Source organism: Theobroma umbraticum, unplaced genomic scaffold, assembly GCF_002168275.2.
Source record: "Theobroma umbraticum cultivar Fairchild unplaced genomic scaffold, ASM216827v3 scaffold_239.0, whole genome shotgun sequence".
In the NCBI taxonomy this organism is placed as follows: Eukaryota; Viridiplantae; Streptophyta; class Magnoliopsida; order Malvales; family Malvaceae; genus Theobroma; species Theobroma umbraticum.
The window spans coordinates 119,121-136,845 of record NW_018397279.1 but is presented as its reverse complement, the minus strand read 5'-3'; the positions used below and the strand labels follow the sequence as shown (position 1 = coordinate 136,845).

The following is a 17,725-nucleotide window of genomic DNA, read 5'->3' as shown; positions in this document are numbered from 1 at the left end:
GCAGGCTTAAATATATCTACTGCTTGTTGTTCAAGCGACAAATTTTTACTCCATTCTTTTCTCACTTGAGTTAAAAAGAGGGGGCAAATTTACCAGTGAAATGGAATGACAGAATGTTATCCAGTCAAAGCATTATTGTGTCACTTATCTTTGGTCAAGTTTCACTCATGTCTTTGATATTACAAAGCGGGAAATTGTGAATTGATAAGTCAAGAAAAGGTGTATGCAAGTATTATATTTAAGGTACTGGGCACACTGCCATGAATACACTTTTAGATGCATTAGTCACCTTTTTCTAGCTTTTGCTCATGGTTGGATATCATGGCTGCCAGAAGGCAACCACAATCAAAAGTTTAGGAGGCCAGTCCCCTTTTGTTTTGTCCTGGTTGAGATTGTTCATGATCTTCTACTTTCTTTAGGTTTTCTCTTTTAGGATATAAATAAAGCTTATTCAACTAATCTCAGCAAAGGCTTTTCTCATTCTCTGGGTTTGATTTTGGTCCCTTTGGTAAGTGCAAAAGTCTACTGTCCTTTTTGGGTTCAAATGCTCAACATAATGGGTGAGAGATTTTGGTCCCCAACTCATCAGTCATAAGCCCAAGTTATATATTTGAAGCACATACCGCAGCCCAATTTGGCTATGCCCCAATCCAAATAGCCCATCAGGACAAAAGCATTACTCCATTTACTCAGGGGTAAGGTTCATCTAAGCAATGCACATCCTAAAGACAAGGAAATAGATAGTACATATCAAGTCCGCTAAATTATGGATACATATATAAAAACGAAAATAAATGGCCAAATTAATAATAAATATTGAAAATTTAAAGTAAATTTTAGTATATATTTTATTGTCATAATATAAGAATTATAATATAGTAAAATGTTACACATATGTGTTTGTGAATTTAGGTTGTTTTAAAAATATAAATAAATCAATATTAACATCTTCTATCATACATATAATAAAATTGGATAACATCTAAAGTATTGATTTGCAAGATAGTCAACGATTACAATTTGATATGATTAATAACATAAATACTAATACACTGAATGCTGGAGGACCAAAACTATTATGATTAATAATATTTGCCATGCATTTAGATATTTTACAAAATTGTGGGTGTCAATAACAAAAAAAAAGCAACTAATTAACCTTTTAAATTTCATGGATATACATCAATATATCCACAATATATTTGTATATATTCTGGATATATTACAAAATCTGTCGTTATCATAAGGAATATTCAGAAAGATTTTATATAGAAATCGAAATAAAATGATGAAAGACTAGATTTTATATACAAATGTGTAAGTTAAAAGTAATAAAACAATTTTAAAATGTTTATTATTTTGATTGTAGGAAATTAACACAAAGGAAATAAATTGAAATAAAAATGGTTATATGGTTGCAAATTGAAATTGAAGGTCTCATTATTTTTTAATAATAGGAAGAAATTAGTGTGACAAATGCAAAGCAGCAGCTAACAAAAGAGCTTGCTTTTCTTTTTTTTTTTCAGAATCAATTCTTTGTCTAGAAACATTTTTCCATCACTTTTTTATAATTTTGTCACAATAAAGTCACTACAACCTAAAAAGCGACACAATAAATCCACCAATAATTACAAACCCGAATCCAAAAAAACGAACCTTGAAAAGATATGGTCAAAACTCGGATGAGTTCACACATGACCCGTTCTTTCCTCCTCCGAGTCGAAACCGACTCCGACTCGTCAACCCCGCGTCCAGCAATTCCTCCCAGTCCACATCCTCTTCCTCCTCCTCACTCCTCCCCTTCATCATCTCCAACATCCTCCTTGCCTTCTCCCTCGCCCGCTCGCTCCCTGTCCTCTCCATCTTAGCCAACTCCTCCACCGCCCCGGCTGCCTTCGCCAATCCCTTAAACCTCAACCCTCCTTGACTCAGTCCATACAAAACCGCCACGCAACCCTCCCGAGTCGACTCATCCAACTGGTTCCCCCTCAACAAACTCACCAAACACTGCACCCCACCCGAATCCAACACCGAGGCCCGCCCGTCGGGACCCGAAGCCAAGTTACACAATATAAGCAAGGCGCGACCCCTCATGTGACCCGACTTAACCATACTTAGCAAAACCGGAACCGACCCAATTTTAACCAGCTTACTCCTATTGCTGTGAACTAGAGAGAGATGGTAAAGTGCCAAGGCCGAGTCGTGCCGAGTCCGCTCAGTCCCTGATCTTAGCATGTGCATGAGAGGCTGCAAAGCTCCCAGAACTCCAATGGCAGTCTTATTATCATCATGGAGGGCTAAGCTAAAGAGTGCACCGGAAGCATGCTCCTGGGCCTCAAGGGATCCTGCCTTCAACACATCAATTAAAACAGGAACCAATCCTGACCGTACGATCTTCACCTTGTTAATTTTTTCTAATGACAAGTTCACCAAAGCTGCAATTGAGTTCACTTGAATGTTCACGTATCTGGACGTGATCAAAGACTTTAAAGCTGAAAGTATACGTGGGGTACAAAGAACATCCCTGGAACTCTCTTGGGTTCTTGTTATCTTCCTTAATGAAGCCGCGGCTTCTTCGACGTGAAAAACTTGAGGGCTTTTTAGTTTTTCAAGGAAAAACTCTTCTTCTTCGTTAAGGTTTGGGGTTAAGGTTTCGATTTCGGAGGAGGAAGAAGTGGATGAGTAGCAACTCGGACGAGTCGCGAGTTGCAATGGCGGTGTTAGAACATTGGTGGTGGCGACAGAAGCAGCAACAGATTCCTCCGAGCTCGAGTGGAATTGAGGTGGCCTCCGACTTAACTGAGTGGCTGCATGGTCGAATTTCACTGAAGGAATATCTTCAACTCCTTGAATCAACTCTTTCTCTGAATTAGACACCTTTTCTTGTTCTTTTTTGATCAGGGTGTTTGGATTTTTGGCTATTAATGTACGGACAAGTTCCTCTGCTGTGGAGAAATCCAGGGGTTTTGGAGGATTTAAGGAATGTTTTCGGCACCAGTTGAGAATGGTGGATTTAAGGGCCAGGTTAGGGATAACGGTGGAGAAATCAGGGTTGGAACCATCCTGGAGAGTTGGTGTAAACTCCAGGGTTTTACAGGCTTCAACACAGGCTCGTTCGAAGGTGTGGCCTGAGGAAACTATAACCGGGTCAGCCATTAAAGACCCTGAAATGGGACAAGAAAATTCTTCGGGAGTTTGCTTTGGCTGAGCCTGACATGTCTTTGAAGCGTTGGTTGATGACGACTTGTAAAATGAAATTCTCCATTTTCGGTTGGCAGCTGCACTGCTTGCAACTTTCACTTTCTGTTTTCCTGAATCTTCATGAAAAAAATCTTTATGAGTTGGTGTTTTATGAATCATTAGCTTCATAGCTTCCCGGAACTCCATGTTGAATCCTTCCCTTAGGTGAAAACCCAACACTTTTCCTCTCAACGAAACTTAATTTAAACTTTGTATCAACGTATCTACGGGAAACATTAAGAGACGTTGCAGAGACTCCATGATTTCCGGGAGGAGAAAAACAGGAATTTTGAGAATAAAAATATTCGTTGTTGATCGAAATCCAGGGGATGTTTCAGGGATCAGGGGAGTTCCTTTAATGTCGAGGAAGACAGAATCATGAGGAGAAAGTTAAGGAACATGTTACTGTAGACCAAGTCTTTGTTGAACCAAACAGAGAAAGAAAGACTTGGCAATTGATTTGGGATGATGAAATGATGATTTGGGAGAGAGACTATGGGGGAGAGGGGTGAGGGTTGCAGTTGCCTGTTAGGATTCGGATTCTTTTCCGTGCCTTCTTGAATTTCGGCCAATGACGGATAAGAAAAAGTTGCTATGAGGCACTTCTCAAACTCTAGTTGCCACTGCCCTATTCACTTGCTTTGGACTGCTAACTCTTTTTCCCCTTTTTTTTAGTAAGGTAATTTTGCATTAATCTTTTACAATTTGGGATCATATTCTTCATTTCCTTGGTAGATTAGAGTTTAACCAGTTATGGATTATTGTCAATGGAGCATAAATATAATTTGGCCTTTTTGTTGACTCAACTGTGGGGCGCGGAAACTTCACATCAGTTGATCCTGTTCATTCTTTTGGGACACTTACTTCTTTTTCTTTGCTTACAATTTTTTTGGCTTTTTTTTTTCTTATTCCTTTGTAGATATTTGTATTTTTTATCCATTAATTTTGAGCTATCAAACATTTTTGCTTCTATATATCATTATGAACTTGGGATATGCAAATCCGGTTAGCCAAGGATAGTTTCTAGGATTGCTATACCCTTCAGTCTTTTGTCTTCTGATAAGGGAAAAATAGAAGTTCTAGTTTCTTTGTTTCCTTCACTTGTACAGATTGAAAGATAGTAAACTTCAACTCAATAAGTGTCACTTTCCAGATAAATTAATCTTTACCTTCTAATGAACTTAAGCAAAGTCCGTCACTCTCTTCATTTATTTATTAACTTGTCAAAAGCCAACAACAAAAGCATTTAAAACCCTATTGTTATCCTCTCCGATCGTACTGCTTTTGATTAAATAAGGAACGATGCCTTCTCAAATCTGTTGAAGCAATTATTGATGCTGTTGAAGCACACAGCATTCACAGCTTTACATGCTGCCAAATTCTCAGTTTATATGTGGCTTAAACATGGTTTTATTCCATAACATAAACCAAGACTTTTTTGGCCAATATGCTCACAAGAAATTATCTGCCATGAGACAACCCCTCGTGCTGCTTTAATCTCAGCTGCTCTATTAATTCCAAAAGTTAAAAGAAAAAGCAAACCCTTTTTTTTTTTCAAAATGTTGTTTTCCTGATGAGCAAAGGGCCCTGCCATGACCACTACTACTTTTTAACTTTGCATGGAGTTGATAGACAACTAAGTAGCCAACAACATAACCAAATTATTATTGCATTCTTAATTGCTAAGTTTCTGCAGCATTTGAATAGTGATTTTGACTATTTAAGTGTTCTAGGCTGGATGATATCTCTGTCTTTCTTTATCAAAGGGATTGATTCCTTTTTACTTTAAGGGGGAAAGGGGAAAGGGGAAAGGGGAAAGGGGAGAGGAGTGTTTATCAAAGCCCATCCCCTTCCCATCGATATAAGATTGGATTTTTCATATTTTCTACCCTTTCACATTACATGCAGTCTTGCTCAGAGTAATTTAGTGCCACTGCTTTAATTTTATCAAAATCTTATGCTTTCTTTCCTCCCTTTAGTTTGGATTATTATAGCTTATTTATTTCTTTTCAATATTCAACAAAATGAAATAGGATTTGTATTCACTTTTAAAATGATTTTTTTCACAACTCAAAATTAACCCAAACTTATTTTAAGAAAATTTTGGTTTATTTTATTATCTTTTTCATGCAAAGGATGGCCAAAATCAGAACATGCAAGGGTCCCATGATGTTGATTATGTAATAGATTGGACATTAAGCTTTGGCTGTGTTGATCTCCAAGTAAAGATTGTATGTTACTCTAAGTAATCACTCACCAATACTTTATAAAAGTGGAATTCTCTAACTTTACAAATTGGCATCATTCACCTTTTTGTTTGTATATAAGTCAAAGAATAATTCAAATTATTCTCCAATGGCTCTATGGTCTAACCAATAATGCTATCATTTAACTAAAGAAAAATACATATAAATTACATCATTAAACCCTTTGGTTTCTTGTGTGAGTAAGACTCTACTCTCAACTCTTCCACAATATTTTCTCCCAAAAAAAAACAACAAACAAAAGTGATGAAGACTCTTCCCTTTTCCAATGGTAACTAGAAAAAGATGATAAAGGAAACAAAGGAAAATTAATTAATGGCTTAAAAAGCACTTAGCAGAGTGAGGAACCCAAATGTCAAAAAGTAAACATGGGTCAAAATGTCTCCTAAACACAAATAATCAAGACTTGAAATAAAGAATGTGCACCTTTTTCTTAACTTTTAGTTATTGTGTTTTATTCAATAATCGAGCTTGGAGACAGCTACTATTTCTTCTCCTACCATTAATGACTAATAAGGAGAAAGCATGGAAACTGTTCATTTTTTCCCCGTAAGTGCTAGTGAATCATCATCCTTTAGGGCCCAATGCTCTTGGCCCAAAGCACCCAAACTTTAAATTGTACAAATTTGTAGAAAAAGAGGAGTTATTGGCCCAGAAAAGATAAATGGGCTTCCCCAATCACTGCACATGGGCCCAGATTGAACTACGGAAGTCAGAAATAGTAGGCCAAGCCCTTTTTAAAAGGTGATGTGGCGTTTACTAATTGGATAGCTTAGGACCTCTTCGAATATAGATAAAAATAAACAAGGTGATAAGCCGACTCCGTTGTTTCCCGTAGAAGTTTCCCAACTGCTGTATATAACAGAAATCAAACACGGAACTCGGTTCCAGGCAGGACTTGGCTTAGGCCACAAGACAAACCTCTTTATATAAAGCCCTCCCCCCTCGCTGGCCTCCGCCCAAAGCATCCTAAATTCCGATAAATCTTTGTTGACTTTAAGCATGGCCGGAGGAACTGAAGCTTTTCCTGAATTGGGAAGACATTGCCAACATTCAGACTGTCATCAATTAGATTTTCTGCCTTTCAAATGCGACGGTTGTCACAAGGTACATTACTTATTACTATTGTTTTCTTTCGTAATTCTATTCACATGAATCAAATAAAACGCCTCTGATAGATGAAAAACCGGATCACATTAGGAAAAAGAAGGTTATGTGATAATATTTTTCTGCTCTTGGTATTAATTTTGTGTTGAAAAATCTATTTATGCAGGTGTTTTGTTTGGAGCATAGGTCATATAAGTCTCACGAGTGCCCGAAATCGGATCATAAGAGCAGGAAGGTGGTAGTTTGTGAAATCTGTTCGACCTCGATTGAGATAAGAGGAGAAGGGGAGGAGGAGAAGATGGTGTTGGAGAGGCATGAGAAGTCTGGAGATTGTGTTCCGAGGAAGAAGAAGAAACCAACTTGCCCTGTTAGGAGGTGTAAACAGATATTGACGTTCTCTAATGCAAGCGTTTGCAAAACTTGCCAATTGAAGGTTTGTCTGAAACACAGGTTCCCATCTGATCATGCTTGCAAACAGGCTTCCACCGTGCCAGCTCAGGCGGCTAGAAGCGGATGGAATGAGAAGTTCTTGGCTGCTTTTGCTTCAAGGAATGGGAAAGATTGTGCCAAGAACGGACAGCGGTCATCTCCAACTACTCCATCTGTGAAGGCCTATTAGGACTTACATACATTACATGGTTTCCTTTTTTTTTCCTTTCTAATGTACAATTAATTTTTCATATTTGGTTCGAAAAACTGCATTTGAAGCAGCGAGGGAATACGCACAATGGAAAAAGCTACAATCTCCTATTCTTTAACCTTATTTATTATACATTATGCAAAAAGATCATGATGAATTATAAACCATCATTATAATTGTAAATTAATCATGATAATAGAATAGTTGAAATCTTATTATCAAATCCTCTCACGAGCCAAAGAGGCCAAGAATATATCAATTGGTGACTAACGAGGGCAGAAAATCTAAATGGGGGGTAATTTACATTACAATGAGAGATTTGTCCAGATACATACATCAATATGATAATCCACCTACTTTGCCTTGCTAAAATGAAGAGAACTACAAATGATGGGTACAACAACTTAGAAATGGAAAACACACCTTGTTGGTTTACGCTCTTTAAGATTCTCAAACTGACATGCGGTGGAAACTCCATCAACTAAACACCAAACTAACGTCACATATGTGGAAGATGCCACCTCGAAGGGGGCATAAAAGCAAGAAGTTTCTTTCTTGGTCCCTGGAAATCAAGCAGAATTTGCCAGAACAATTCAAACTTTTAGAATGCAAATTGTTATCAGGATAAAAGGTCATTTCCATGGCATTATCAGGCCAAGCAAAAGCACTTTCAGATAAGACCATTTGGGGGTCAAATTTCTTTCCCAACAAAAATTTTGTTAGCCCAAGAAAACTTCAGAATTTTTATAGCAAATAAAAATGGGAAGTACCTATGTCAACAACTAAATATGTTAGAAGAACTGGCATCTTCTGGCCCATCCTGATATTAAACAGGACCCATCCAATGCTTCAGATTGTACTGAAAGTGTATAAGATTACTGTATCTAACAGTTTTTACAAGTAATTTCAGTAGGCATACAAATATCGAATGTGTCAGATTACTCACTTGAGCTATATGTATAAATTCATCAATATGAAGGCAAATGGCAGCAAAAGCATGAAAAATCATTTCAGGCTTTGATTTTAATTTATTGAACTCCCGACAAGCAGAGCCTATGGGTAAATGTCATCATGCAAATTATTACTAATTCTAATAAGTACAAATAATTGAACCACATGTTCCAGTTCTTGATGCCTTATCTCTCTTTTCTTTTTCCCTTGTGAATTTCTTTGGCAAGTTTGTTTGTCGGCAAACAATCATATTTTGTAAGATTAAGCAGGCATTGCACTAGTTGTTCTAGCTAAAAGACAAATGCATGTATCACACTTATGGAATAAACCAAAAGTTGTACTCACTTAACCAAAAAAAATATTTATGAAAAGCCATATGTACATATACTTAAAGAATGACAAGTACAAGAGTATGCAATGAGAATACCATTGGTATCCCCAACTCTTTGAGATCCCTTTCTCCCATTTGCCTCAATGCAGTCATATCCACCTGTAATCACACAGATCACGTATCAACCAAATGGACGTTGAAAGAAACAGGCTACAATCAACCCTTGAAAAGTAAAAAAATCCCCCGCCCCTCTCTCTCTCTCTCTCTCTAAAGACTCTTCTTCTGCCACTTCCTCAAAAGTATCCCATTCCATATATTATAGTTTCTGGCAATATAAATGCAATTGCCAAAATAGTGTAGAAGGGCACAAGAAACATCTCATGATAGAGGTGCATGTATACAACTTTATTAAGGCATTTGCGTAGTATTTAGAAAATTAGAATAGCCCTTCCTAATCTATTTCCCAAGAAATGGAATATCATGGAAGGAAAGCTATGTGTCATGAAGTTTCACATCTCCTTTCTTTACTTCTTTACACTGGACAAACCAAGTAGTTTCCAAATGTCACAATCTTCTGTTTTTTAGTGTGTCATACTAATTTTTAATATGCTTCACACTGCAAAATTATCATAATTTCCCAGGTTTTACTGTAAGAGCCTATACTCACCACTGATTTACAAGAGATGTTATTAGTAACAGATTCTATTTGCTCTCAGAAATGAATAACAGTGCGGCTTTTTTATATTCCATTCAACATATAATGGACACAAGATACAACTCAATTTCTGCCATAAGAACACATTCCCAGGCAACATTCTTTCAAGATACTTGATAAAAGCAGGTCACTTACTTCTTCAGCCTTAAAATGAATGGCATATTTCCCTAAACCGAGTGAGTCCAACAAGGCAGTAACAGTGAAAGGTTCGTTATCCTGCGAAATTCCAAGAAATAGAAACTAGATTAAAAGTAAGACCGGTACCTGAAACCAAAAGGCTAACGGTCAAAGCAAATCACCCTGTGACATACAACATACAAAACATACAACATGTTGCCTTCTCTGCACTATGCTGCTCATTGGTGCTACAGATGTGACCCGGCTGGCAGTTACATCGTTTCCTGTGAGAGGTATGATGCCAGTCACCCTGGAAGGATAAAAAATCCCATTGCTTGAAAACAGATCAGCCCTTGCAGGTGCAGTTGGTATTTTCTGAGGCATCTCAGCAAAACCTCTCGATCCATCCATAGTTTGCAAAGAGTAAATATGCAAACCATCTCTAACGCAATTGGTAGTAATTCGATTCAGATTGTCGATTCCATTTGGTCCAGGCCTACATGGATGCATGCTAAGATTTTGCGGCGGCCGAATATCTTTTGACAGCTTTTCTAAAATCCTTTTTCTACGGTCTTCTAAAACACTTCTAAAGTGATGTGTTCGGGACTTGCGCATCAGTTTTAACCGGAGGTCCTTTCCAGCAAGACAAGAACCTTCAGTCATCTCACAGCACCACGAACAGTCATCAACCAAATTCAAAGAGCAAAAACTGCTATATATCAAGCCTAATTGACTCCAACAATAGTAGCTAGCTATTACCTTTTAATCTACTGCCACCTGATCTCCATTCAGAGCCATCTCCTCGATGCCTGGAAAATAACACCCAAAACTACTACATAAAATAAACACACAAATTGAATTTTCATCATACTTCTGAAAGAACATAGGAGAGAAGTAGTCATACCTGAAATCTACTCTGAATGCAAGTTAATGTCAGTTAACAGATGAAAGTCTCACTTACTAAAATTTAAGCAAATACATACACCTAAAAGTTCAACAAAGAACTAGCTAATTAAACAAAGAGTTGAAACCGGAAAACAGTACGAATAAAAACAGAAACAGACAAAAAAAACCTTTTGTTGCTGGACATGTACTTGTCGGCACCACCATAACTCCGGGGCCTGTTTTTTAAGAATCTTTTGCGTCCACTCATCCTTCCATGATCAAACATGGCATAATCTCTCATCTTAACCACCTAGCCGAAAAAAAGAATCATTTTTACCCAAACAAAGATGTTCACTTTATTACTTTAGTCCTTATTTTACCAAAAAAACAAAAACAAAAAAAACAAAAACAAAAAAAACAAAAAGCATGACCCGCGTGTCCCAAACGAACAAGTTTTAACGGAAACAAAAGAAACCCAATAATCATTGAATAACCCTTCAAACCAACTGATCATATTGAAGTTTGAGAATGAATGAGCTGATGAGTACCTTGCCTGAGTCTCCCAAGGTGATGGTGACTCTGGGTTTTTCCATATAAATTTGTGACCAGAGAAGTCAAGAATGAAACTTTGGGTTTTATACTGTCAATGTTTCTTTGCTATAAGGAGTTGAAGCAAGGGTTTTGATGATGGAATTTCGGTCTTAGGAAACTGTAAATAAACTACATGGCAAATCAGGAGAAGAAGGGAAGAAAATGAGGGTGTAACCACTGTTCTGGGTTTTGCAATGTAGAGAAGAAGGGAAGGAATTTGCCTTTGTGGACTCTACAAGTCTTTTTGTCAAGTCAATGCCCCATGTTTTTTATTGGCATGTAATTTACTTTTCATCGAGTGGATCCACTCGAAGACAGGGCTTGGTAGGGGGAGAGAGAAAGGAGAAAAGAAGACTAGTAAAAACTGTAAATGTCTTTTTCCGTGAGATCATGTCACTTTCCATAGTAGTTTTCTGACTTCATTATTCTACAATCTAGAAGAGGAATTTGATAAATTTTCAAACGGGATCTTTATGTAACTTTTTGCTGATCAATACGTACCCTGTATTGAATTAATACGTTTGTGATTTTCATGTTGGGTAAGTTTTCATATCTCCATTAAGCTATAAAATGGAAAGTAACTCCCATGTCCTTCTACTGCATTTTCTTTAAAAAAATGATAAATTGGATTAAGTTTTATTTGATTTTTTTCTCCTTTAAGGAATCCATTGGCTTCAGTTGTACTTAATTCCTTGTAATTCTTTGAATTAAGCTCACAGAATCGAACTCTGCTTTTGTCATTTTTACATCTACAAATGATACAAAAGAGTTGAATGGTAATATTAATTCCACACCTTCACCTTCTCTGAAGGCTTCTCATAGTAGGTAGTATCATGATTTCATGAAACACCAATTCATATATTAAGAGGTTGCTTGATCCCGTCTTGTAAGGAAGGTAGATTTCTCCGAATAAAGGCAAACATTATGTAAGGAGAGAAACACAAAAAGACTTGCCCACTTGCCAATGATGCAACAAATTTGAAACTTTGATTATTCCATAATCATGTTTGCAAGAGTAATTAAAAGTCCCAGTTGTCTACGGATGGAGACTTTGGCACCCAAAATTATAACAGCTTTTAGCATTCAATCATTTGAGTAATGATGCAAAATACATCACTGAAGTTTATTGCCAAAAGGATTCCAAAAATTCATGCAGCAATTTTAGAACTATGATTGCTATATGGAGTTGAAGCAAATCAGAGTGGGCTGCACCTGAACAAGGCTTATGAAAGAGGTTAAAAAACATAGATACAAAGAGTAGACTATAATTCTAAATTATAGGGAGGAAGGTAGTAAAGGGAAGAAAAAAGAATAAAAGACTTTATCCCCTGTTGACATGCTAATATACATAAAAATACACCCTCTGTTGGTATTTCTTCTTTTTTGTGGCCAAATACAAGTTATGATTGTTTACAGAAGAAAATTCAAAATGTCAAGCACTACATGTTTGCTGTTGTTTCCTTGATTTCTTCCAATGTGATGGACTGCGAAGCATGAAAACATATGCATGTTGTTAGAGCAAAAACCACAACAAACATCTGCTATTCATATGATGCTTGTAAGTCCCGTGACAAAAGATTTAGTCACCCAAATACATACCTGATCCTGGCCAGCAAAATCATTATCTGGAGTGAGAAAGAGCATGCAATGACATTCTTTCCTGCCAAGTAGTTGTAGGAATAGAATATGAGACCTTAAATTCCATTAAAGAAATTAACATAGAAACTGTAGATTCATCCAAACTAAAATATCTGAGACCATGATATCATTGTTCTCAAGCTGCATTCAAGCGGCCAAACAGGATATTTTTTACTGTTATCATTGATATTATGAACTGCAAACTTTCAACCCATACAACAACTTGCCTTGCTAGAACAATGAGCATAGACAACAAGTAGTTCTCATTACCATTACTTTTATTATTTCAAAAGACAGTGTCCCTTTGGGAAAATGAAAAATTTAGCTTGAATTTCTCATTATATACTTATGAATGTGAGAAATATCAGTATGCATAGACAAATCAGATAAAAGCCAGAACAAATACTTAACACCTTTTGCCATCACATTAAAGGTTTTACAAAGGGGAATCTCATCTTCTAAGGACAATATCAACTTTACCATAGATCTGCTTTAATTTGCAGCAAGTTTCTTGTTCAATTGTTTATATGTTAGATGAGATTCGGAAATATCCTTGGATGTTACTTTCACATTTTAGAAAATTGTCCCTCTAATGGCCTGATGATAGATTTTCTGAGTCATTAAAGATCATGGAAATCCTTTCCTCACTTAATACCTTCAATAGTCACCTACCTGCTGAAAGTACTTTAAAATCAATCTCAATCATCAGAGATTAAAGTTGTGTTCTTAGTTTCACAGAAATAACTAAATAGTTCTTCAGGAAAGCGAGTTCAAATTCTTCCACCAAGTAAACAATCAGAAAGTTGACAATGCAGCCATTAATTATACAAGGAACCTTAAAGGTTTTATATCATATAACACTGGCACCGGGCAGCTGGCAAAAGGCAGATATCAGTCAAGCCTTCTAGGATGAATCAAAAGATCTTTCTACTTCCCATACAACTCTTGCATTGAAACAAATTTACATGAGGGATATATATGAAACTATGTTGTGACAATATATTTACCTCTCTCTCATAGGAACGCATGGGCAATTCCAAAAGCCCTGCCCTACCTCAGCAGTTTTGTCATCATAATGCCTGTAATACATCGGTTTTACATTTAGAAACATTATTAAATTGGCTATAAACATCAGGATATGTGAATGTAATAGAATAATAATTCCCAAAAAGAGAGAGGGATCATGGAGGAAATATTTACCTACAAGGGCAGAGTGGTGCACCCAATGTGTCTTTATGCTCAGCCAATCCCTGTTCAAATATCCAAAATGAGATTTCTCCAACAGAACAACTCATAAATATTGTGAAGTTCTAAATTCTCTAGTTGTGCATGCAATCAGTTGGAGCTTTGCAATTGGAATTCAGGCCAAGTGAAGATTTTCCTTACTAGTTTAACCTTAGAAGAAGATATTCAATTCCTTCCAATTACAACCTAAGTTCACCAACTCAGAATAACTAACGCTTCTGCTAAGAAGGGTTCAGGATAAAATACTAAAGGATGGACCTTTTTCTAATTACTCCTCCAAAAATCTCACTTAATGAAGCCATAACTAGACAATGACACTTGAATTTTGGTGCTAGCGTATTAAATTTTGGCACATGACAGCCTATTCAATAGCTATAACAAATTTGCAATTTTTCTTTGCTCAAAGTAATCTCTTGCAATTGAAAGAATATGACATGGCTTCCATCATCAACCATACCCACCTATTATAACATGGTTTTATATCAGACTCAAAGACTTTTCTAGTATGTGAGGCTTTTTGAGCTGCAATATTAGCAGAAACGCCAAAGGGCGTATCCCATCCAATTCAGCCCTTTGAATGCCTCATTTAGGTGGGTCAAAACAAGGTAATGTCTCATATCTGAAGATTTCTAGAAACTGAGATGCAAACAAGAAATGAGAATGTGCAGTTAAATCTGCAATGAGCAGAATGTTAAAGAGTACCTTGATTACAACAGAAGTCACTCCCTTATCCATACAGAAATATGTTCCTGACCGACGTGCATACTGCTCTGAGAATTTCCTCATTATTTCCACAGATTTCTCTGATGGTTCCACTGAAATAAAAAACCGAAGAACCGAAAAAAGAAATCATCAAAAAGAGACAGACTTTAACTCACATAATCACACATCATCCAGACCCCGTGAATTATTTCAAAAAAAAAAACGAAAAATCCAGCTCCAATTCATCAAAAACAGCATCAAGTTCAATCTTAAAAACAGGAAGAAACTTTAACTCATCAACTTTCAAATCCCAAGAATTATATTAAAGAAAGAGACCAAAAGCCCAACTCAAATTCATCAAATTCAAGCTAAAAACAAAAAGGAAGAAACTTTAACTCATCAACATTCAAATCCCAAGAATTATCTCAAAGAAAAAGACCAAAAGCCCAACTCAAATTCATCAAATTCTAGCTAAAAATGATTATACAAAACTTGGGTCTTCATTAAAAAGAAGCAAACGTTATTACCTTTAGCTCTGATTACAAAACGGTGCTGGGAAGTTTTAGGAGGGCAAAGAAGAGATGAAATGCCTCCAAAGTTACAGGAAGTTGCTTGAAGAGTCATGGCTCTACTTGACTAAACTGCAACAGAAACCAAACCACCTCTCGTTTTTTGAGTATGTGAGCTGTGTTTATCTATTGTTTGCTGTTGCTTTATAGTTTTCAGATTTTTTTCCTTTCTGTTGGTTCCTGTTTCTTTGAGTCTTAGGATTATTTGATTTTGGTTTTTAGTTTTTATTTATTTATGCTTTTCTTTTATAAATATCTTTCAAGGGCTGTGTACCACTCGTTGTAAAAATATCAGCCAACAAGTTACACAAACCACTGGGTTTCATTCTGGCTCTTTTATTTTCCTGGATTTTTGGGCCCTGTTGGGCTGTCCTTTGGTCTATAATCATTAGTTTGGTTTGGTTTACTTTTTGAATGGGATCAATGTCCACTGCCATTTTGCATAGATCAAGTTTTGAAACTTGAGCTTTATTTCTATTGAAAAAGATAACCAAGTTACGATGGTTATGAATTTGGCTTATAATATATAGTCTTGATGATTATAATTAGGTAATCCAATACTTGAAGAGTAACAACCCCACTAATCAGTAATCACATGGGATAATTAGATTTTGCTTGACTGTTAGCTGGACATGCCCACCAACCTCTATCTCAGATGCTAACAATATTGCTCCAGCCTTGAACTGCCAATACTCAAACCTGGCTAAGCTTTTCTTACTTGTTTAGCTACACTCAAGCAAATCCATAGCTGTTCTTGTCTTCTGGGTGGTGCATGAATAGCCAGGTCTTCTCCCTCATTTTTCCCACCTTGATTAATTCAAACAATTCGATACTTAAATCAGTCGAGTCCTATAAAGATCTCTGAACAAGGAAGGACTAATTTGTGATGTTCATATTGTTTATTAGGAAATTCCACATCTTTGTTAATGTAGTTTAACCTGTAATATATAGACGAACCTTCAATCTTGCAGCAGTTTTACAAGAAAAGTTCTATGAATGCAACAATTAGTTTCAGATGCTGGGCAAATTGGCTTGTGTAGTACAGTTACAGTACTATATATATTTTTCTCTTTCCTTTTCTTTTCTTAGTGGGTCAAGTGAAGGGTTATATCACAGAAAAGGAGGGATGGCTTACGACATGGGAACCATGCACGGCCACCATAAAGTAGAGGTAACCCACCAGCCACCAAGGGAATATGGGAAAAAGGAGTACAAATGATCAGTAACTCCCCCTTTCTAGCCCTTTGGTGTCCCTCATTGGGTTCATTCATTTCTTTTAAATGGTTAATAATATTAGCAACTTTCAAGGTAAAGAGTTTATCATTTGTAGACCCGTCTGGACCTCTCTTTTGCTCCTTGGCATGGTATACATTGGGCAGCACTCCGGCGACTGTTCATCCCCACAAATGAAGGTCTCAAGGCAAACAATTCATACAGTTAATTCACTTTAGTAGATCACCCAAATTTAGTTTCAAGAGTGATGTAAGTCTAGGTCAAAAAATTAATCATTGGTACTAGCCAATTAATTATATATGATCACAAAGAAACCGCAGCTCATGCATGCACTTGAAATTAAGAGGGGGAAATGATATGCTTATTATTCGATTGTAGATATTGTTTTTGTACATATTTTTGCATGACTAGCCATATCAGCGATGACAATGATATTAATATAATCTTCATGCAATAATTTAAAAAAGAAGAGATAGCCTTCATGGTTTTGATTTTGATTTTGGATTAACCTCCTGCGTGAGAAGAATAAAAGATGCATATGGATTATAAGAAGGAAAACAACTGGGACTATACTTGCATGGCCTCTGCAGCTGGCCTGAACCCTCCTTTGCTCTTTGTCAGTTGTTTGTAACATCTGACAAACACCCCATGTACCTAACTAGTCGTCCCATATCAGACCTGATATAGATATCTAGTGACATGTATTCTCTCACATAAACACCATATTCATCCCTTACAGTCCCCTTTACAACCCCCTTAAATACATACAACGCTGGATCATTAACACCAGACACAGACAGCATACCAGCAACCCTTCATTATAGCATCATTTTACCAGAAAAAACCAGATTCATACCGTTAAAAACATCAACATCAAGCCACAAAGTCAAGCCTCTGTAAAATTAATGTAACAAGATGCAAAACGATGATTATCCACCGGATTAGAAAGCTTTGACGATCGAAGTTTCTGTTCATGTACTTGATATACAATGTTGCAAGGGCACGCTGTTGCCTGCAATATCTATATGCGGCTAATAACCCGAACCCATCATCAAACAACATTTGAATGTTGTGCCAAGTTATTAAGAATAAGTTATATGTTGACCAAGGCAAACTTTCCTAGTGAGAAATAAGAATAATTAATGTAACAATATGCAATTTACAGACTTATACAATAACTTATGGATCTCCTCTTTGATGGAGAAGAGTGAAAAAAGCCATAATTAAGGGGAAAATCATCCTATACATGATATTGGAACAAACATGATATACTAAATATAGTATATATATACCTATCTTACTTCTCCTAAGTCCTAATAAAGTAAGAAATTGATCATGCTAATCCAGACAGACATGAATTATTGAAAAAAAAAAACTTAAAACGATAACATTATAAGCAATTGTAATATGTTAACCTTTTCCAAACTCTAGAGAAAATCAAGGGGAAAAGGTACTACATGTGAAGGGAATTAGCTCCCATTGCGGTAAACTGCTTCT

At 36.5% G+C, this 17,725-nt stretch overlaps 4 protein-coding genes across 6 annotated transcripts; 1 reads left to right on the top strand and 3 right to left on the bottom strand.

Annotated features, from left to right (window-relative positions):
- Nucleotides 1–1,418: 1,418 nt before the first annotated feature.
- LOC110427778 (RING/U-box superfamily protein with ARM repeat domain-containing protein) lies at nucleotides 1,419–4,094 on the bottom strand. The gene has a single exon (XM_021443376.2). The coding sequence runs from the start codon at nucleotides 3,385–3,387 to the stop codon at nucleotides 1,672–1,674; it is 1,716 nt and encodes a 571-aa protein (XP_021299051.1). The 5' UTR covers nucleotides 3,388–4,094; the 3' UTR covers nucleotides 1,419–1,671.
- A 2,297-nt stretch (nucleotides 4,095–6,391) lies between these two features.
- Nucleotides 6,392–7,369, top strand: PMZ (zinc finger (AN1-like) family protein). Its single transcript, XM_021443624.2, has 2 exons — nucleotides 6,392–6,611; nucleotides 6,778–7,369. Exons 1-2 carry the CDS (start codon nucleotides 6,507–6,509, stop codon nucleotides 7,228–7,230), a joined length of 558 nt encoding a protein of 185 aa, XP_021299299.1. The 5' UTR covers nucleotides 6,392–6,506; the 3' UTR covers nucleotides 7,231–7,369.
- A 160-nt stretch (nucleotides 7,370–7,529) lies between these two features.
- Nucleotides 7,530–11,122, bottom strand: LOC110427960 (uncharacterized). 3 transcript variants are annotated; one of them, XM_021443621.2, is made up of 7 exons: nucleotides 10,799–11,122; nucleotides 10,439–10,560; nucleotides 10,125–10,174; nucleotides 9,576–10,018; nucleotides 9,384–9,488; nucleotides 8,630–8,692; nucleotides 7,530–7,813 (listed from the first exon to the last, which is right to left on the bottom strand). In XM_021443621.2, the coding sequence occupies exons 1-7, from the start codon at nucleotides 10,841–10,843 to the stop codon at nucleotides 7,751–7,753; spliced, it is 891 nt and encodes a 296-aa protein (XP_021299296.1). In that variant the 5' UTR covers nucleotides 10,844–11,122; the 3' UTR covers nucleotides 7,530–7,750. The 3 variants fall into 3 exon arrangements, with proteins under 3 accessions (XP_021299296.1, XP_021299297.1, XP_021299298.1); XM_021443622.2 differs by having other exon boundaries at nucleotides 9,384–9,464; nucleotides 9,567–10,018; nucleotides 10,799–11,117; XM_021443623.2 differs by having other exon boundaries at nucleotides 9,384–9,464; nucleotides 10,799–11,111.
- Nucleotides 11,123–12,064: 942 nt separating this feature from the next.
- LOC110427809 (ferredoxin thioredoxin reductase catalytic beta chain family protein) lies at nucleotides 12,065–15,203 on the bottom strand. The gene is made up of 6 exons (XM_021443417.2): nucleotides 14,954–15,203; nucleotides 14,427–14,539; nucleotides 13,680–13,729; nucleotides 13,487–13,558; nucleotides 12,441–12,501; nucleotides 12,065–12,325 (listed from the first exon to the last, which is right to left on the bottom strand). Exons 1-6 carry the CDS (start codon nucleotides 15,048–15,050, stop codon nucleotides 12,281–12,283), a joined length of 438 nt encoding a protein of 145 aa, XP_021299092.1. The 5' UTR covers nucleotides 15,051–15,203; the 3' UTR covers nucleotides 12,065–12,280.
- Between the last annotated feature and the right edge of the window lie 2,522 nt (nucleotides 15,204–17,725).